The sequence below is a fragment of the Trichechus manatus genome, unplaced genomic scaffold (assembly GCF_000243295.1).
Source record: "Trichechus manatus latirostris isolate Lorelei unplaced genomic scaffold, TriManLat1.0 scaffold00001, whole genome shotgun sequence".
Classification (NCBI taxonomy): domain Eukaryota; kingdom Metazoa; phylum Chordata; class Mammalia; order Sirenia; family Trichechidae; genus Trichechus; species Trichechus manatus.
In genome coordinates this window covers 44,182,040-44,203,467 of record NW_004443937.1, presented here as the reverse complement: position 1 = coordinate 44,203,467, position 21,428 = coordinate 44,182,040, and the positions used below count along the sequence as shown (strand labels likewise).

Below are 21,428 nucleotides of genomic sequence, written 5' to 3'. Positions count from 1 at the left end.
GGGGTCTCAGGGCAGGTCTCTGTGTGTGAGGAGCAGGGGTCCTGATCGTCTTCACTGGGCTGTGGGGGTCTCAGGGCAGGTCTTTGTGTGTGAGGAGCAGAGGAAGGGATGCTGATCCTCTTTCTTGTGTTTCATTGAACATGCAGTTTTCTTGTTCTTCCCCTAAGAATGAAAAATAGCTAATAGAGCCTGGTTAAAAAAAAAAATTCATCGCCATCGAGTCCACTCCAAAGCGTAGCGACCGTATAAGACAGAGTAGAACTGCCCCATAGGTTTTTTAAGGAGCAGCTGGTGAATTTTAACTGTCGACCTTTTGGTCAGCAGCAGAGCTCTTAACCACTTCACCCCCAGGGCTCCACAGTATGTAGTATGGTGTTTACCCTGAAAAGTTCTCATTTGATCCTCACAACTTGCTGCATAGGTGCTATCATGATGACTGAGCCACTGTTTACACAGAACTTTGGTTTGAAATTCAACACAAAGGGGAAACCTTGTTCCTCAAAGTACACATAATGTTCTGTGTCCACCCAGTGGAAGTACTCTCATGCCCGTGAAAGTTGCGACAATGGAAGGAATCAGAAGAAAATCTGTATGCAGGCGTCTGGATGTTTCAATAATTCTGTATTTAAGAAAAGCATCGAATCTGAGACAGAATTAAATTCTGAAACTTTTCCCTTTGCCTTACAAGGTCGAGTGTGACTTCATAGCTTGGGGTTGCAGTGTACAGTCTGCATATCAGTTATACGTAAATAAGTCAGTGCTTTATCCTCCTTTTACAGAAGAAAAATGATCAACGTAGGCGATACAGGAACTTTCTGGGGTCTCACCATTCATAAGTAGCAGAGTGAACACTTAAGCATTTTGTGGGTTCTGCATGACCATGCCAGATCCTCTCAAGTGGTATTGGCTGCCTGTAGTGCTGGAGAGAAGATTTTGAGGCCCACTCAAGGGTCTGGGAGAAGAGAGGAGTGCTGTGTTCAGTTAGTAATGTCTGCATGGGAGCTGGAAGAGGAGTCGTGGCATATAGGCCACGTCTTTGCCAGTTCTGACCTGAAAGCTGTGACTCGAAGCCCAGGCACTTTCACCTTGCCATACTTCCTTACTACCCAGTGTCACTGACCTGCGTTCATTTGCCAGTCGAAAGGCATCAACAGAGTTCCTCGTAAGAAAAATAATTAAAAAGGACATTAGAAGGGGACATTTACACTAGGCTGTATTAATTCTTGTTAGAGGGAGTGTTGCTTCAGCCAATGGAGTTAAATTAGTTAAAGTTCTTTTCAGAAAAATAGTTAGCTAATTGCTTAACTGAATTAATCACTAAAGTTTAGGGAGGAAATATTTGAATCGGTGGATAGATTCCCTAAGTCACAACCTGCATACGTTGGGAAGGGTGACATTTTTAGCTTACCTTTTATCAGATTACCCCTGTATCCTCCACTGCTCTGAAGGTAATCATAATAGAGCCCACCATTTACTCAGAGCTTTTTTTTTTTTTAACATGTATCACTCCTAGTTAATCATCACAACCATACTATGACATAGATATTGTCATAGAGAAAGGTAAGCAAATTGTTCAAGGTCAGTGAACTTGTTGGTGGAGTGGCAGGGTTCACATGTGGCCCATCTGACCCAAGTGCCTGTGCTCTTAGCCCTAGGAGAAGGGTGGTCTTGTTCTTAATCAAGTAATAATAATGGCTGATACTAGTTGATCCTACTCTGTGTAGTTCTCCTTCCTTTGTGAAAAGGAGTAGTTCCCAGGAGTTTTGTGTCCTATCCGTGCTCCCTACCTGACCTGGGTCCCCTTAGCTGTCATTTGTGCACTGGCGGAGTCACACGGGGGTGGGTGGTGTCTCAAATGACAAGTGCAGATACCGTGGCACTCCTGCCTGCAGCGCTCAGGATGCTGTTGTGATCACAGAGAAGGCATGTTAGTACAGAGCATTGCCAGTAATAAAACGTGATCGTAGAAAGATTACTGATTCTTTAAGAACCCTGCTTAGAGTTCCCCCAAGGAGGACCAGTGTGAGGGTATAGATCATGTTTGAGCTGTTACTTCAAAGAATCTAATATTTTTCACTCTGAGCAGATTCCAAAATGGCCACAATTTAGTTTGTGATGCCAGCTGATCTGATGGTCTCCAAAGTTTCTCCTGTATCAAACGGTTTGAGACATAAAGCAGAAATTCAGAGATCTTTACAGGGCTAATGCACTGAAAACCCAAAACCAAACCCATTGCTGTTAAGTTGATTCTGGACTCATAGCGACCCTATAGAACAGAATAGAACTGCCTCATAGGGTTTCCAAGGAGCAGCTGGTGGATTTGAACTGCCTACCTTTTGGTTACCAGCTGAGCTCTTAACCACTACACCACCAGGGCTCCAATGCACTGAACTAAACCAAACCAAACCCAACCCATTGCCATCTAGTTGATCCCGACTCATAGTGACCCTACAGGACAGAGTAGAATTGCCACATAGGGTTTCCAAGGAGTTGCTGGTGGATTTGAACTGCCAGTCTTTTGCTTAGCAGCCGGGCTCTTAACCACTGCACCACCGGGGCTCCAATGCATTGAAAGGTGGCCTCAAATCCACAAGACTTTTATGTAGGGTTCATTACACAGAAGACCTCGTGTGGATTTCTCCTCAAGCATAATGGTTCGTGTTGTGCTGTATGAAATTTGAAACTTGATTGGAAAATAAAACACCAATAGTGGGAATCATAATAGTAAGAGAATCAGAATAGTCAAACCTACTTGAGTGCTTGCCATGCGTGTTCAATGCTGCACGTGCCTTGCCTCACTTGATAGCCCCACGAGATGGATTCTATTTTCCCCCATTTCACAGATGAGAATGCTGAGGCTCAATGATGTTAAATGACTCCCTGGGTCACTTAGCTAATAATTACTAGAGCGTCATGCATTCACATCCAGGTCTTTCTCTAGTCTAGAGCTCATCCTCTGATTTTTATTAAAAATCGTGTCACAATTCCTAGATAAAGCCAGGGCTTAAAGCCTTTCCATTTCATGTAGTAGGTATGTCAAAGGTGCTATTCTAAATTTCCCTTTTGGAGAAAGTGGCCTTTTTTTCTTTTTCTTTTTTAAATACTTAAACTCTACTGAGCCCAAACAGGGCGAGCAATCGGAGAACAGTGTGGAATGGTAATAGCACCTGTGGCTGATTACAGGCAAGAAGGTGAAAAATTGCAGCCCTGGCTTAGGGAATGTCACAAGTGCCAGACCTCAGGGGTAGGAGTTAAAAATGAAAAGAGAAAAGAGGAGCTGAGGATGAGCTTATAAAGCCTCATAACTAGACAGGTACACGCTCATGCCTGAAATTGAATAGATGACGGTGTCTATCTGTCAGTATTCCAACTCATATCTTACTGGCTTTTACAATTTCTGGAAAAGTGAAGTTGGTCACAGAAAAATACACAAAGACATGACCGAGCCTTAAAGACGGTGTTCCGTTGTTCTTGTTAGCCTGACAGTAGCTGTGATCATAATGTATACAGTTATTGCTGAGTGGCTACGTGTGACACTGGAAGACTGGAAAAAGATTGTTACTGCCTGGTCAAACTCGAAAGAGTTTTTAAATTGTTCAGACTAGTTTCTAACCCAGTGTTTGATCCATGGCAAGCTAGTAAGTTGGAGAAGCCTCGCAGACTGTCTCCTCCCCAGGTGGAGATTCATAATGCTGATTAACATTTTGAAGGCTCTGAGAAGTTCTGCAATACAGAAACTTGTTTAATCCAGTGGTTCTCAAAATTATTGAATTCCACAAGCCGCCCCCCCTCCACACACACACAGACATACTTCTACATATTTTCTCAGGTTTCACTTATCAACAAACACTTTGGAATATGCTTTCCTGAAATATAGTAACAAAATACATTTGTCATACGAAATGAACTGAATGAACTCAGAAACACTGAAAGAGTCACCTTTCCATGACACCAAGTTCCAGAGAGAGAATATGAAGCAGGTGATGATATTTTTTTAATGTTACTGTGGTAAAATATACGTAACATATAATTTGTCGTATTAACCATTTTTAAGCATAGGATTCAGTGCCGTTAGTTACATTCACAGTGTTATGCAACCATCACCACTATCGATTTCCAAAACGTTTTCATCACCCAAACAGACACTCAGCGCCTTTAAGGTGACAGCATTTTGACAGGAACTTTCCTGAGGAAATGCTGTAACCTTTCCCCAGACTCTTCAAGGTCCTCTGTTCAGATTCCAGGCCTTGTGTGGCTTCCAGGGAGACTCTACTATACTTTTCCAGCCCAAGACGCTGGTGTGTTTTTGTGTGGGGACAGGATGCCTGCCACCCGTATCCAGGATGGAAAATAACCTTTCCACGAGGAAATGGTGACAAAGGCAAAGAGAAGGTAGACAAGACTCAAAGGGCAGATGAAAGTTCCAGCTGCCTCTGTTGAACTGGTCCCCATTTTTGCCTCACTTCCTCAGGGAAGTGAGCGTCTGCCCAATTAACTGACAGGATGAGATAAAGAATTGTTTTACAGTCTCTCGTTTAACGTGTTCCATGTTAGAACAAAGTCCCCAAAATACCGTGTCATTCTAACAGAAACTCTCAGTAGCCCGCTTTATTTTCCAAACAGTCATCTCTGACCTACTTTTGGGCAGTAGTGAGAAATTCCAAGATACACGTGTGGCCAGTACTGCTCCTTTTTTCCTGAAGATGTCTGTCCCTGCGCAGGTGTGGATGGGAGAGTTCTTGGGGCTTTGGCAGTCAGCAAACCACTTAATTTCTGGGCAGCAGAGAATTAACAATCAAGAGTAAAATCAAATGAAGATTATAAAAAAATTATCCTTTTCTGGATCGCTAAGTCTAATCAACAAAATATGTTTCAAGCTCATTTATTTACAATATTCTATTTAGTTTAAGCATTTTATTATTATTACTATTTTTATGTAAGCAACTGACCATGTTCCTGGGGGCATTAAAAGAACCAGTCAATTTGGCAAGGTATACTGAGCACCTACTGTGTGCCAAGAAAGGCTCATTATGGTACTGGGGATCCAAAGGTGACAAAGATTCGTCAATTTAAATTTAATTTTAAAAGTATATAATCTAGTTGTATAGAATGTGGTCCAAGTCTTCAAAGAACATACAGCCTTTACTCACAGATAATAACGTACACAGGGCTTAGCACACCTGAAATTCACAATTAGTGGAATCCACATTATTGGATCTTTTATTCGTTCACAGAACGTTCACTTAGCACTTTCTAGCACAGGCCCACGTAAGGGAGATTTCCTCAGGTGAGTTTCCAGTGCTGGTTCTCTGCTGAAGAATCCTGCCTGTCAAATGAAATGCTGGGTTGCATGAACCTTTAAACATAAAATTGCTTTTTTCTTTTGCTCTGTTGAATTTCTTTTTGGTTGCTTGCATTTCAGATTGGCTGTATCAGGAGAGTATCTTCACAAAGACAGAGACCCTGGCTGTCCCTCTGTGACTTCTGTACATTGGCATCCAGGAAAATGTACTGGAATAAATTTTGGTTTAAAATCGGGTTTTAGTAACTGACCGGCCTTTTGTTCCATGGTCCTTGAGTTTAGAAAGAACTCGACTCTTCACCAGTGAAGTAGAGATTGTCGTGTCTATTTAAACAAACGTTGGCTTCTCCCATTGTTCATGCACAGGTGGCACGTTGCCAGCAGGAGTGAATGCAGTGCCCAGTGTGGCTTGGGCTACCGCACGCTAGACATCTTCTGTGCCAAGTATAGCAGGCTAGATGGGAAGACCGAGAAGGTTGATGACAGCTTCTGCAGCAGCCAGCCGAGGCCCAGCAACCGGGAGAAATGCTCGGGAGAGTGTAACGCGGGTGGCTGGAGGTATTCTGCTTGGACCGAAGTAAGTCGTTGTCACTCAGAGAGAATCTTCCTCTTGGATTCCAAGTCTAATTAGTTGATGGCATCTCCTTGCAGAGCTGTGTGAAGAAGTGGACTTTAGGCTGTCTGGAAAAGAGTGCCATGATTGATTTATAATGCCTGATCCCATCTGTGCTCTGTAGAATATGATTTGTAATGTCTGACATGGGCATGGCATGTGGAAAATTGAGAGTGGTGGAACAACTCTGAGCCAATCACTTTTTCCATACCCCACAGGCCATTTCCAGCTTTATTTTCCTATGCCAGTTAACTAATGTTGACTTAACCATAAACCTGGTAAATAAATTGATAGCATGAACCACTAGTTGCCGTCAAGTCAATGCCCACTCACAGCAACCCTGTCGGTAGAACTGTGCTCCAAAGAGTTTTCAATGGCTGACTTTTCAGAAGTTGATCTCCAGGCCTTTCTTCCGAGGTACATCTGGTTAGATTCCAACCTCCAGCCTTTCAGTTAGCAGCCGGGCACATTAACCCTTTGCATCACCCAGGGACTCCAGTAACATGAACAGGCATCCCCAAGGTAACAACTAGAATCGGCCAAGGTTGTTGATGTGTCTGTTTCTTAAGGGCTGGAACAGACAAGCCAGCATCGCCAGGATCCTGAACATGTTTGAAAGGAGACTCAGCAACAATTTCATGTAAATTCTTGTCCTTACAGTGTTCTAAGAGCTGTGATGGTGGAGTCCAGAGGAGAAGGGCTATCTGTGTCAACAGTCGAAATGATGTACTGGATGACAGCAAATGCACTCACCAGGAGAAAGTCGTCGTTCAGAGGTGCAGTGAGTTCCCTTGTCCACGGTGGAAGTCGGGAGACTGGTCAGAGGTGAGCCAGGAGGGCTCTTCTTTCCCCTGGGGCATCTCCGATACACTAATTCTGGGCCTCTCCGGGCCTGGTCAAGGCTACTGCTGTCCCCTTCTCCTGCGCTCCTTGGGGAAGCAGCAGCTCCAGTCCTCCGTCTGCACGTGACTGTAGTCCTGGACGAGAGCTGCCCCCTGGTGACCTCAGAGGCACGGTGGGCCTGGCTCGGTCACCCACTACAGTAGCTTCTGTTGGTGATTTTGGAGTCCCGGTTCCTCACCTTACCTCCGCTTTGAGCCCAGCTGCGCACTGAAAGGAAACCCGGAAACCTGTTGCAGTCGAGTCAATTCATACTCATAGCGACCCTGTAGAACAGAGTAGAACTGTCCAATAGGGTTTCCAAGGAGCACCTGGTGGATTCGAACTGCCAGCCTTTTTTGGTTAGCAGCCATAGCTCTTAACCACTACACTGCCAGGGCTCCTGAAAGGAAACCAGGGCTTTATTAATTGTAGAGCCGCACTGGCTTAGATCCAAAGTCAAAATGAGGTTTCGTACTTCCTCGTCTTTGAAATAACGGAATTAGACCCCAGTGAGTGGCCTATCTGACTGACCCACCCGGTTGCTAGTTGAAGCCTGGACTGCAGAGAAGAGGGCCCCACTGAAGATTCTCACTCTGTGTGGGTCTCGTCACCTCCTTGGCGAGGCACGGGCTGTCCCTCTGTGCTTTAGCACAGGTGGAGCCAGAGACTGAGAGAGAAGGTGAAGCTTCCTTCTGGCTTAGACGGTACAGTTCAGTGCCCACTGTTAGCATAGCCCAGTGAGGTTCTCACCAAGCAGTGATTCACTCCACCTGCCTTCAAGGGGAGCAGGTAGAAGGGGACAAAGCCAGTTGCCATGGAGTCGATTCCTTCTCACAGTGACCCCGTGTGTGTCAGAGGAGAACTCTACTCCAGGGAGCTTAGAGTGGCTGATTTTTTGAAAGTAGATCGCCAGGCCTTTCTTCCAGGGCTTGTCTGAGTGGACTCAAACTGCCAGTCTTTCAATCAGCAGCCAAGCCTGTTAATTGTCACCACCCAGGGATTCCTGGGAACAAGAGTTCTCGTATTTATGGGCCAAGTGAGAAATGTGGGGAAAGAAAAAATGCTTACCTGCTCCAGCTACTGTATCCATGCCCTTATCCCATCCATGTAAGGACAGTATTGTTTACATTTGACATAAAATAAAATGTGAATTTTCAAAGGATATTATTAACATCTCTGAAAGGGCAGACAAGTAACACTGCATGTGATTAGCTTTGTTAGATTTCTAGACAAATTAACAACAAACCTTTGCAAGAATACTTCATAAAATGCAGTGGGGAGATTAGCCTGTAAATTCAGTATGTTCCAAAGTTCCTTAGATAAAAAGACTGGGAAGAAAGCAGCAAAATATTAATAATGATTCTCTCTGGGTAGTGAGGCTTGGGATCATTATAATTTTCTCTTTCATGTTTTTCTGTATTTTTTTAAATTTCTACAATGAGCATGGATGACAGTGGCGATTATATTTAACATTTTTGAATGAACACTAAGCACTTTACTTGGATTTTTTTTTTCATTTGGTTTTCATAGCCCTTTGCAGGAGACCCTATGATTATCCCCATTTTACAGATGAGAAAATTGAGGGGCAGAGAGATCACATGACTTGTGCAGTGTCCCATAGCAGGTTGAATGGAAGAGTGAGCCTTGTCGTATTTACCAGTTGCAAAGGGGACAGGAAGTGCTGTGGGAAAAGAGCCCCTTCCGTGTGGATCAGTGACTAACCCCAGGAACCACATGCCTTGTTCACAAGTGACCTGAGTAGTTGCGCCTTTCGTTACAGTGCTTGGTCACCTGCGGAAAAGGGAACAAGCACCGCCAGGTCTGGTGTCAGTTTGGCGACGATCGATTGAACGATAGAAGCTGTGACCCCGAGAGCAAGCCCGCCTCCACGCAGACCTGTCAGCAGCCGGAATGTGCGTCCTGGCAGGCGGGTCCCTGGGGACAGGTATTTTGAATGATAAGGTTCTTAGCTACATTCTTTCTTTCTTATCTGGAGAGAGCTTGGAGAGGGGCATTCCAGCGGTGGGTATTTAACCCGGGATCTAACCGCCATGCATGTGGCCTGCACTGTAGCTCTGTGATGCTGAGTCAGGCATGCACAGCTGTGCAGCCGAGGGTTGCCGCCTGCCCTCCTGGAGCTAATTACTCCGTTTACAGTCCCACGCGCATGTCTGTGCCGTTTGGCCTAAAACTGTAGCTTGAGCACGCGAGCATTTGAACAAATTCACAACAGATTTCGCGTCTGGCTGATGTTATCTTCTGGCGTGCCTCTGTGGGTCGGCTGTAAAATGCAATCCAGCACCAGAGTGTTTGGCAGGAGGTGCTGGCCTGGGATTCAGAAGGGATATTTTAGCTTCCGGTATGACAATTCCAAAGCTGACCTCCATGGCTCCATCAAATCCATCAGACTCTGCTAACAGACGTCGTTAGAGGAAAGGTTGCGGAATCATCACTCTTTAAAAGAATAATTTCCAGCTCACCCAGTCTGCTGGTCCCACAGTCCTAGCTTGAACCATTCTTAAAGGGAAGAGTGGACGTCTCCCTCGGCCTTGCATTTTAGAAGCCACAACTCTGGGGATTAAGCCTTCCTAATATAGAAGCAGAGGCGCTTCAAGCTCCCCAGAGAGGTAGAGCAGCTGTCTGCTGTCACTTACGTAATCTCTGGAAGAATGGCTCTCCCTCCACCTGACAAACAGCAGCCACTGTGGTGTTCTAGCTGTGTCTTCATTTCCGAGGGGGCGTGCAGTAAGTGAGGGCAGCTTTATGACTGCACCATCACAGCCCCCACTGCTGCTGCTGGCACTCTTCTGATCCTGCCCGCTGGGTGTGCAGCGTCTCCAGTCAGAATGACCACTGAGTGAACAGAGAGACTCCACCTACACACCCAAGCCCTGCCTCCTTTTTTTGACACCTGCCTAGCTTTTAGGGGATAGTAAAAAGAAGAGAGCATAGCTCCGGGTCACTGACCAGATTTGGGATATAACACCTGTTTGAACTGATAACCCTATTTTTTTAATCCATGTCCACACTAGATCAATTCTAGCCCATCCTACAGCCAAAGATTTGCTGTTCCTTTAGACTTGAAATTCTAGGAAAAACAGAATTTTATTTTGGTAAAAATATATAACAGAACATTTGCAGATTCAACAATTTTTCACGTACAGTCGAGTGCTATTATCACATGCGTCATGTGCGGCCGTCACCACTATGTATTTCACTAATTGATTTTTAAAATATTATTTAAGGGTAATGCATGGTAATTACAGTAATTTTAAAACACGCAATTCAGAAAAAAGAAAACACACACATTCCTAACCCTATTCTGTAGAGATTACTAGCGTTAGCACATTTATTTATTTTCTTCCAATATTTTTAAAACTAATATTGGGAATGTACCTGTGTTTTTTAAATTCAGGTGAAATTCACGTAACAAAAATTGGCCGTTTTAAAGTGAAAATTCTAGTGGTATTTAGTACTTTGATAATGCTGTGCAACCACTGCCTCTGTCGGATTCCAAAACGTTTCGTCGCGCCAAGATAGAACCCCACACCCATTAAGCGTTTGCTCCCGTTCTTCCCTCCCCGCCCCCACCCCGGCAACCACCAGTCTGCTTTGTGTCTGTGGAGTTACCTGTCCTGCGTATTCCGTATAAATGGAATCATACACTGTGTGGCCTTTGTATCTGACTTCTTTCACTTAGCGTAACGTTTCAGAGGTTCATCCATGTTACAGCAGTCCTTCATTCGTTCGACGGCTGAATAATGTTGCACTGTGTGTGTATATGACAATTTATCCGTTCATCTATTGATAGACATTTGGGGTGTACCTTCTGGCTGTTGTGAATAATACTCCTGTGAATCTCCCTGTGCAAGTATCTGTTTGAGTACCTGTTTTCAGACGTTTCGGGTATATACCTAGGAGTGGAATTGCTGGATCATATGTTAATTCTTTTTTTTAAAAAAAAAATATTTTATTGTGCTTTTGGTGAAAGTTTACACAGCAAATTAGGTGCCATTTAACAATTTCTACACGAATTGCTCAGTGACATTGGTTATATTTTTCACAGTATGTCAACATTCTCATTATTTCCATCTGGTTGTTCCATTTCTAGTAATCTAGTTTCCCTACCCCCTTACATTCTCATCTTTGCTTTAGAGTAATTGTTGACCGTTTGGGTTCATATAGATGATTTTTTAAAAGGAGCTCAGTACTCATGGGTGATCCACTTTATTTTCTGAGCCAATCTGTTACACAGCTAAAGGGGGACCTCAGGGCATAGTTCCCATTCAAGGTTTAAAGAGTGTCTCAGGGTGATAGTCCTGGGGAATCCTCTAGTCTCCACCAGTCCAGTAAGTCTGGACTTTTTAAGAATTTGAGCTTTATTCCACATTTTTCTCCCATTCCATCGGGATCCATCTATTGTGGCCTTGATCAGAATGGTAGGTAGTGGGAGCCGGGCACCATCTAGTTCCTCTGGTCTCAGGGTAGATGAGGCCATGGTTACTGTAGACTAGTTTATTTTCTGAGTCTGTGGTTTTCTCCTTTGTCTTTTGCTCCAGACAAGTAGAGACCAATAGTTGTATCCTAGATGGCCACTCACACGCTTTTAAGACCCCAGACACTACTCACCAAACTAAAACATACACTTTATAAACTATATTATGCCAATTGATTGAGTTGCCCCATGAGACTATGGTCTGAAGCCTTCAAACCCAGAAAAACAATCCCATGAGTTGTTTGGTTATGTCTTAGAAGTATCTGTAACTGTGCCCCCTATGAGTTTTATTATATATATGAATATATATGCATGCACACACGTACATGTAGACACATATATTTTTTGGTTCTTGTTGCTGTTGTTGCAAATTTATAGATACCACAGCATTTACCAAAAACATCTTTTTTTCCTATGTACTTCTTAGTGAGATAATTGACCTTGATCAAGCTGTGCACATTTCATCCACATTCAATGTTACCTTTCCCATCACCAAAAATAACAAGTGTCTACTATCTGGAGAGTGACTCCCCCTGTTCCCCCCCACCCATCCCTGGTAACCACCAATGAAAGTCAGTTTCTGTATATATACCTATTCTTGACTTGGGACTTGCCAACCTCTACAACGGTGTGAGCCATTTCCTTGACATTAATCTCTATCTCTCCCTCTCTGTCTACATGTATATGTATATATGTATGTATGTATCTGTATACGCTTCACTGGTTTTGCTTCTCTAGAGAACCCAGCGTAAGACAGTTGTTTTCTGATTTTTGTTTTTTTTATCAGTGCCATTTTAGCAGCGGTGAGGTGCTATCTCATTGTAGTTTTGATTTGCATCTTTTTAATGGCTCGTGACGCGAGCATCAAAATTGGGAGCATCTTTTCATGTGTTTGTTGGCCACTTGGATGTCCTCTTTGGAGAAGTGTCTGTTAATATCCTTTTTTGATTGGGTTGTTTGTCTTTTTATTTTGGTTGAGTTGTTGAAGTTTTCTATGTATTTTAGAGATTAGACTCTTATCGTGTAGGTCGTTCCCGAAGATTTTTTTCCCGGTCTGTAGGCTGTCTCTTTCCTCTTTTGATGAAGTCTTCCGATGAGCCTAAGTGTTTAATTTTTACGAGGTTTCCCCGTTTAATTTGTCTTCTGCAGTTTGTGCATTTATAGTTGTGTTTGATAATCTATTTTTTTTAATTAGGTCGCATAATTTTGTCCTTACGTTTTCTTCCAAGAACTTTATAGTTTTAGGTTTAACATTTAGGTCTTTGATCCATTTTAAGTAAGTTTTTGTGCATGCTATGAGGGATGGGTCTTATTTCATTTTTTGGCAAGTGGAAGTTCAATTTTGCTAGCACTATTTGTTAAAAAGACTGTTTCTTCACCATCGAACAGACTTTAACCCCTTGTGGAAAACTCATTGCACATCTATGGATGGATTTATTCCTTGGTTCTCAGTTGTATTCCGCTGGTCTATGTGTCTGTCATTGAATCAGTACTAGGCCGTTTTAATTACTATAGCTGTGTGGTATACTTTGAGATCAGGAGTGTGAGGCCCTCTACTTCGTTCTTCTTCTTTGATGTTTCTTTGGCTATTTGGGGACTCTTTCCTTCCCATTTAAAGTTGGTGATTAGTTTTTTCATTTCAGTAAAGAATGTTGTTGGAATTTGAATTGGGACTGCTGGGTCGTATGGTAATTCTGAGTTTTAATTTTTTGAGCAACGCCAGGCTGCTTTCCACAGCAGCTGTGCCATTCGTATTTCCACCAGCAATGCACAAGCATTCCGATTTTTCCACATCCTTGCCAGCACTTATTATTTTTTAATAGTAGCCATCCTAGTGGATGTGAAGTGGTATCTCATTATGGTTTTGATTTGAATTTCCCTAATGACTGACAAACCTTGGTGGCACAGTGGTTAAAGTGCTGAGCTGCTAACTGAGAGGTCGGTGGTTCCAATCCACTAGTCAGCTCTGCAGGAGAAAAGACTGGCAATCAGCTCCCGTAAAGATTTACAGCCTAGGAAAACCTATGGGGCAGTTCTGCTTCATCTGATGAAGTCACTATGAGTCAGAATTGACTCTACAGCACACATCAACAACAACGACTAATTATGTTGAGTGTCTCTTCACCTGCTTGTTGGCTATTTGTTTATCTTCTTTGGAGAAATGTCTGTTCAAGTTCCATGCCCTTTTTAAAATTGGATTCCTTGCGTTTGTATTGTTGAGTTGTAAAAGTTCTTTAGATATGTTGGATACTAGACCCTTATCAGATTTATAATTTGCAAATATTTTCTCCCATTCTGTTGGTCATCTTTTCACTTTCTTAATAATGTCCTTTGTTGAACAAAAGTTTCCCATTTTAATGAACTCCAAATTTATCTATTTTTTCTTTTGTTGCTAATGCTTCTCATGTTATATCTAAAAATCCATTCCCATATCCAAAGTCATGAAGATTTGTCCTGTTTTCTTCTAAGAGTTTTAAAGGTTTAGCTCTTATATTTAGGTTATTGATCAGTTATGAATTTCTTTTTTTTTTTATTGTACTTTAGATGAAGGTTTACAGAACAAATAGTTTCTCGTTTAAACAGTTAGTACACATATTTTATGACAATAGTTAACAACCCCACAACATGTCAATACTGTCCCTTCTCGACCATGGGTTCCCTATTACCAGCTTTCCTATCCGCTCCTGCCTTCAGTCCTTGTCCCTGGACTGTTGTGCCCCATTGGTCTCATTTTGTTTTATGGGGCTGTCTAATCTTTGGCTGAACGGTGAACCGCGGGAGTGACTTCATTACTGAGCTAAAAGAGTGTCCTGGGGCCATACTGTCAGGGTTTCTCCAGGCTCTGTCAGGCCAGTAAGTCTGGTCTTTTTTTGAATTTAATTCTTGTATAAGGTTTGAGATTGGAGTCCAACTTCATTCTTTTTCATTGGGAATCCCATTGTCCCAGCACCATTTGTTGACCCGTTGAATGGTCTTGGTACCCTTGGAACTCTCAATTCTATACCATTGGTTTGTATGTCTGTCGTTATGACAGTACCACACTGTTTTGATTACTGTAGTTTGTAGTAAGTTTCTAAATTGGGAAATGTGAATCCTCCAACTTTGTTCTTATTTTTGAAGATTGTTTTGGCTAACTGGGGACTCTAGCAATGCCATATGCATTTGAGGGTCAACCTTCCCATTTCTGAAAAAAAAAAAAAAAAAAAGATTATTGAGATTTTTGATAGGGATTATGTTGAGTCTGGAGCCCTGGTGGCATAGTGGTTAAGAACTCGGCTGCAAACCTCAAAGTCGGTAGTTGAAATCCACCAGCTGCTCCTTGGAAACCCTATGGGGCAGTTCTCCTCTGTCCTGTAGAGTTGCTATGAGTCAGAACCAACTCAACGGCATCCAGCAACAACAACATGTTGAATCTGTACTACACTTTGGGTAGTATTGCCATTTTAACAATATTGTGTCTTCCAATCCAAGAACAGCATTATCAGTGAATACTGTGACGCAAGAACACAACACTCCATACTGACATGTACCAGCCTTTCTATTCGTTAGCATTCCCCTGATTGCTGTTTTTGATTAGATTTCAGAATTCTGAAAGAGTTGATTCTGTCAGTTTTGTCACCTTTAACGGTTGCTACAGAGGGGGGACTAATTCTTGGAACTTCCTACTCTACCGTTTCCGTGACATCACTCCCTCTATCTGTTGTTTTTAACTGCTTTGTATATCGAACAATGTGCCTGTTGGTGGCTGTGTTGCTTTCTTTACTGCCTGTATGTCATGATGCATTTAACTAACTCTTGGTTGCTGTACACTTAGGTGGTTTCCAAAATTTGACCCTTTATAAACAATATGGCAAGGAGCATCCATGTACAAAATTATTGATGCGAACTCTGATTATTTCCTCCGGATAATTTCCCAGAAGTCATATCAGGTCGCAAACCTCTATTCAGTACCTATTTTGGCCATGGTGCTCTACTAGGTATTCTGTAAAAGCCGCAAAAATGATGGAGACACACTCCCATCCTCCCAGGGATTCACAGTCATGGAGTTGAACCCTAACAAATATCATTCCACTGGAGGCAGAAGTCATTCCAGGTGTCATCGTGATAATTGATGGGTATAATCTGTACACAGCAGGATTGTCCACGTTCACCTCATTTCTTTGGGTGCCAGCCCTCTAGCCCACCGTGATGGAAATTTTTTTCTGCTGCAAAATGTTATGAGGAACGTAAGGGAGAGAGGAGACTTGCTGAATTGTGTCTACTTTTGTTTTCTTTCTTTCCCCAGTGCAGTGTCACCTGTGGACAGGGATACCAGCTCCGAGCAGTGAAATGTGTCATTGGAATTTACAAGTCAGTGGTAGATGACAATGACTGCAGTGCAGCAGCTAGACCAACGGACAGTCAGGTGAGTCCTTTACCCAGGGCTCGGGTGTGGGCTCTAAGATGTCCACAGTTGCCAGCGGTTCCGTCAAAGGTGAAGTCCTTTCATTGGCACATATGTAGGTGGAGCAACCAGTTGATCAGCTAAATTGTCCGAATTTACTTATTTGTTGATTGGCTAAATTGTCCAGATTTACTTATTTGTTGTGTTTAGAATCTAATATTTTGATGTACCAGTTTTGTTCTTTCTGGTTATTTGAAGTGTATGTAGGTTTGATTCTAACACTTACTGGGGGCAAATGTTGGTTGTTGGGTTTTGTTTTCTCAAACTCAGTTTTTAGTTTTTTTTTTTTCCATATTTCAACGTGGGGGTTTAGTAAAGAGTGTCGTATATTCAGCAGTGCTGTGTTAGAGCTGGCTTGTACCAACTCGCAAGAGGCAACTGGTCTGTTTTCAGGAATTGTGCAAGCTGATTGTTAAACATAGCCATTATTAAAAATTAAAAATATAAGCCTTTAATAAATTACATTAAAAATGAAGATGATAAACACTCAAAACTTATCACTTTCCCATTATTTTACTACGTTTTGCTATTACTTGTGCTCTGGGGTTATTTACACCTATTGTACCTGTATGGTGAAAACAGTACATGATAAAGTGCTGTTGCACATCTTTCCCCAAATCTGTACGCAGTGACGTCCGGTCGGCAGCTTGAAATCGACCAGGGTGGGAGCAAGCAGCAAATGCTACAGCTCAGGGCCCGATTTATTGTTTGGTTGATTGTCTAGACCTAAGAACGTGATGGAGAAAATGTCAGTAATGCAGATTAAACTTCAAGGAGTCTCGTGTTTATAGTGTTACATTGTGAATAGCGCAGAAAATAAGGAAAGATCCTTCTGGTCTTCAGAAACTATTACCTGATTCGGCAAAGAAATCGTTGGCGTTATTGGTGAATGAGTGTTTTGACGTACGTCTTTATTGATTCACTTTCATCTCCCACTTAAATATAAACGAAAATACCAAATAAAATAGCATTTGTGTCAGAATCACACTCGTTCAGCAGTTACCACCATGGTTTAGCCATGGATTCAAGAGTTCGGCAAACATCTACCAAAGTATTCGGTGAGAATCGATTGGCTGTATGGAATTGACAATAAAGAATTGTATATTTTATTATTTGTGGATTGTGTGTTATGCATCCTTTAAATCAGTAAAATTTATAATAAATAAATATATATACACATATATACGTATGTGTATGTGTGTTTGGTGTGTGTGAGCATACACACATATCCACACACACACATACTCCTTTTTTCTCAAGAGAGCCAGCCAGTAATCATTTACCAGCACACCACGCTGTGGGCCTTCAGTTTGGCCTGGTATGTGTAAAGTCAGTGTGTAAAGAGAAGACGGGGTTTGCTCTCCAGCTTTACTAGTTGTTGAAGACAGGATTCGAACCCAGACTGTGCCCAGAACTCACGTTCTGAGGCCCCAGGCAGCCGAAGTACTGCCTCCATTCCGAGCACTCCCGGTTTGTGGTATTTCAACGTGTGTTGTTGCTGGATGAGCGATGGTGTTTCCGGCTGCTGATCAGTTAACCAGACAGCACTTGTGACTTGTGTGATCCTTACTTTTATTATTTTATCAAAATGTTCTAAGTTACAGTTTGACAAATGCCTGAGAAATGTTAGCTAGTACGTTTAAAACAGTCATGGATGAGTTACTCCCTTAGAGGTTCAGAACGCACTTCTCTTAAGTTATTCCACGATATCCATTTACTAGGGGGCAGCTCCCGTGGCTGCAGTGTGGGGATAATTTCTTCAGTTTGTGAAAAGTTTCCTTGGCTTTCTTTGGGCCGTGGGCAGAGGAGCAGGCAAGGCCTGTAGCCACAGAACCAAATTCCATGTTCAGTTTATAACTTCCATAAGGCAAGGACCCATCAGTCACATTCAGCTCTGAACCCCCAGCACTTCACACTGTGCCTGGCACATCTTAGTCATTCAATGAACATGTATGAAATCAAAGAAATTTGCTAACCTCTGAGGTGGGAATGACCGTGAGCAGGTCTGTACTTCCCTTTTCCCATCTGCAAATACGGGAAGATTATCTACACACAAATGACCTCAACTCATCATGGGCCTTTCCTCTGGAAGATTCAAGGATGTTACATAAACTCCAGGCACTGATGGATTGAATACACCTCTTATATCTAGATTAGACCTTCAGGGTCTCAGGAGTTATCTTTAGGTAAACAGAAGCAAGTTCATGATTAGCAAAATCTTATTAGAAAACAAACTGAAATGTGAGAACAAAATTTGACCTTCAGGATTTAGAAAAATTAACTATTTTAAAGTGATAGCCTTCTTTTTACCAACTTACATGTCATTCTACAGTATTTTTTTCACTTTCCACAAGAACAAGTATATAAAAATAGTTTCAAAATTCAGTAAATAGACACCTGCCCTGTATCAAGGCACTCATAAAATACCTCACGTTATATCCAGTTTCAAAGTTGAAGAAATTGGGGCTGAGAAAAGTCTTATGACTTGCTCAGTCACACAGATATCTGAGGTCTTCTCTTAGAATTCTTAGTCCTCGTAATTTTATGCAGCATGACCACCGAAACGTGCATTGGCTTGAAGGTAACTGTGACTTCTTTCTTTCCCTCTCACGTCTAGGACTGTGAGTTACCATCCTGTCACCCTCCCCCAGCTGCCCCAGAAACACGGCGAAACACGCACCGTGTACCAAGAACCCAGTGGCGATTTGGGTCTTGGACTCCAGTAAGAACTAGAATGGAAGCAGTGGAGTGGGAGGGAAGGGGAGGCAGATGGTCTCTGGCATGACTACAGAAGCTGGGGTATTATCCAGGATTTGACTGTTTCAGATAACATATCTGCATTATTTTACTCTAATGTCCAGTGCTCAGCCACTTGTGGGAAAGGGACCCGGATGAGATATGTCAGCTGCCGGGATGAAGACGGCTCTGTGGCTGATGAGAGTGCCTGTGTAGCCCTCCCTAGACCCCTGGCAAAGGAGGAGTGCTCTGTGGCCCCCTGCGGGCAGTGGAAGGCCCTGGACTGGAGCTCGGTAAAGCGGGTGCATTCTTTGCAGCTGGGAGGGGGTTTGGGAAAGCACAGAGGAGAATGAATACTGAGTGTTGGCAGATACCAATGGGTAATTTTCAGAGCTGGGCTTAGATTATGATTTAAGTTATTCTGCTCCATATATAGGCAACTGGTATGAATTTTAGGTATGCAAGGAATGACATATTTTCAAGAAATATATAAATCAACTTACAGTCTACTTGAGCCCCCACCCTATTGGGCTGATGGGAAATCCCAGTCTTGCATCGCATCAGAATATAGAAGGCTTTTAGAGTACCAAAGGTGGAGGTATGGTGAGGGATGGGCCTCTTATCTGGAGTCTGGGTGTCTCCTACATCCTTATTTTCCAAGCTCCTTTGACCCCTTGAAGTTGAGTGGCTCTTGGTTTCCCTGAAGAAAGAGTGAGAAGTGGGAATCTTCACCTAGTGCTGTGGGTCCAGCTTCTGTTCATACCAAGCTCCATCGATGCTGAGGTCTCACTGTCCCCTTGGGCACTGCTGGAAATTGATGGCTGAGTCTCCTCCTCTCTGGAGCTCACCAGCCTTTGTCTCCTTCCCTGTCTAGCCAAATATCCCTTCTTTTACACACCATTCTCCCACTCCCCCTCCGCCTTCTGAGATGGTCTTCATCGCCTCTAAAATAAACTTGGGCTTTTATCAAAGTAGAACCTTTGTCTTCAGGCAGCTTCCTCTTTCTGCCTTGCACAAATCCCAGAGTCCAGGAAATACAAAGCTTGGGATGGGTGAGGAGAGGGTGTAAGGAAAACAGATTAATGTCGCAATAAATACCACAGCATATGTATAAAATTTGAAAGGCAGAGTCCAAGAGCCATGCCAAAATCCAGACACTGACATTTAGTGGTGCATGACCTTGAAAGTCAATTTCCTCTGCTGTTAAAAGAGCACCAAAGAGATGACCTACCTTCTAAGGTTGTTGTGAGTATTATTTGAGATTATATATGTTAAATGCCTCGTAAAAAAATAAGCGCTCAATAAACGGTAGAGAATCTCACTCTCACGCCTTGAGCATTCAAACATCCATCCATCCATCCGATTCTTGTCTAGTCACCAGATATTTGTGAAAGCCTACCGTAGAAGGAGCAGTGAACAATGAATAATACATTCCCTGCCTTCTTGGAGACTATTCTAATGGAGGAGCCACTCAGTGAACAAGTAACTAAATAAGTGTGTAGTATAGCATCAGATGGGGTCCGGGTGGTGCAGTGGGTAAAGCTCCAGCGTGCTGTGGCTGCTAACCAAAATGTCGGCAGTTCGAATCCACCAGCCACTCCTTGGAAACCCTATGGAGCAGTTCTGCTCTGTCCTATAGGGTCTCTATGAGTTGGAATCGACTTGACAGCAATGAGTTTAGTTTTGGTTTATAGCAACAGATACTGATGAGTACAAAAAAGCCATCACAGAAAAATAAATAATGGCATAGGAGAAGATGGGATGCTCTTTATGATAGGGTGGTCAGAAGAGGCCTGAGTTTGAGCCTGACCCGAATGAAGTGAGGGAGTGAGCCACGTGGATGTCCACGTGGTATAAGCAGGCCAAAGACCCTGAGATGGCAGTGTTCTTGGAGTGCACAGGAAACACCCAGAAGGCCGGGGTGGCTGGAGCACAGGGAGTAGAGAGTGATAGGACATAGCCAGAGGCCACGGTAAGGACTTTGGACATTATTCTTCATGAATTGGGAAGCTGTTGGAGGGAATGACATGATCTGACTTTTGTTTAAAAGGTGCCATGTTTCATGATACGTAGACAACAGGGTAGGGGTGGCAAGATTGTAAAGAGGAGCCCAGCTGGAAGGCCATCGCCGTAGTGCGGGCAAGAGAAGATGGTGGCTTCGACAGGGGGCTGACGCCGGAGACCGAGAACTGGTCTGATTTGGGATCTGTGTTGGAGACTGAGCTGACAGAGCTCCTTAATGAATTGCATGTGGGGTGGGAAGAAAAGAGAGGAAACAGGGATGACTCTGAGGTGTTTGTGGCCTGCTCATCTGGCTGAATGGTGGGCCAGTTGCTGAAAATTCACATTCATGAATTTATGACCGCCGGCCCTTTCTCTTTCTGCACGTCCATTGTAGTGCTCCGTGACTTGTGGGCAAGGTAGGGCGACCCGGCAGGTGGTATGTGTCGACTACAGTGACCACGTCATCGATCAGAGCGAGTGTGACTCAGACTACATCCCAGAAACTGAGCAGGACTGTGCCATGTCACCGTGCCCTCAACAGACCCCAGACCCTGGCCTGGCTCAGCACCCTTTCCACAATGAGGACTATCGCCCCAGGAGTGCTAACCCGAGCCGCACCCACGTGCTCCGTGGAAACCAGTGGAGAACCGGTCCCTGGGGAGCAGTGAGTATCCACTGAAGTCTCTCCCTTCTGTCCTTTCTTCTCTTTCACTTGAGGCGGGGCTTGGGGAATACAGGATGGAAACACCTTTGGTTCATCTTTTTTGTCACAAGGGATTGACAGAGTCCATTTTCATTTGTTTTGGATGAATTATAATGGGTTAATTGCAGTCCCTGAAAAGATGCCACAGGATACTGTCTGCATGCACCTGTGAACTGCCCTGACTTCAGGGGCCGGGGGTGTCACCGTCTGCATGCACCTGTGAACTGCCCTGACTTCAGGGGCCGGGGG

General features: G+C 43.4%; 1 protein-coding gene across 1 annotated transcript in view; it reads left to right on the top strand.

Moving 5' to 3' along the window:
• The window catches only part of ADAMTS9 (ADAM metallopeptidase with thrombospondin type 1 motif 9), a 185,860-nt gene that overhangs the window by 79,770 nt on the left and 84,662 nt on the right, over positions 1–21,428 (top strand). The window contains exons 20-26 of the mRNA XM_004368663.1: positions 5,669–5,879; positions 6,576–6,740; positions 8,578–8,742; positions 15,578–15,697; positions 18,354–18,458; positions 18,598–18,765; positions 20,871–21,140. Coding sequence (XP_004368720.1) covers positions 5,669–5,879; positions 6,576–6,740; positions 8,578–8,742; positions 15,578–15,697; positions 18,354–18,458; positions 18,598–18,765; positions 20,871–21,140 — 1,204 coding nt within the window. The remainder of the gene's footprint in view (positions 1–5,668; positions 5,880–6,575; positions 6,741–8,577; positions 8,743–15,577; positions 15,698–18,353; positions 18,459–18,597; positions 18,766–20,870; positions 21,141–21,428) is intronic.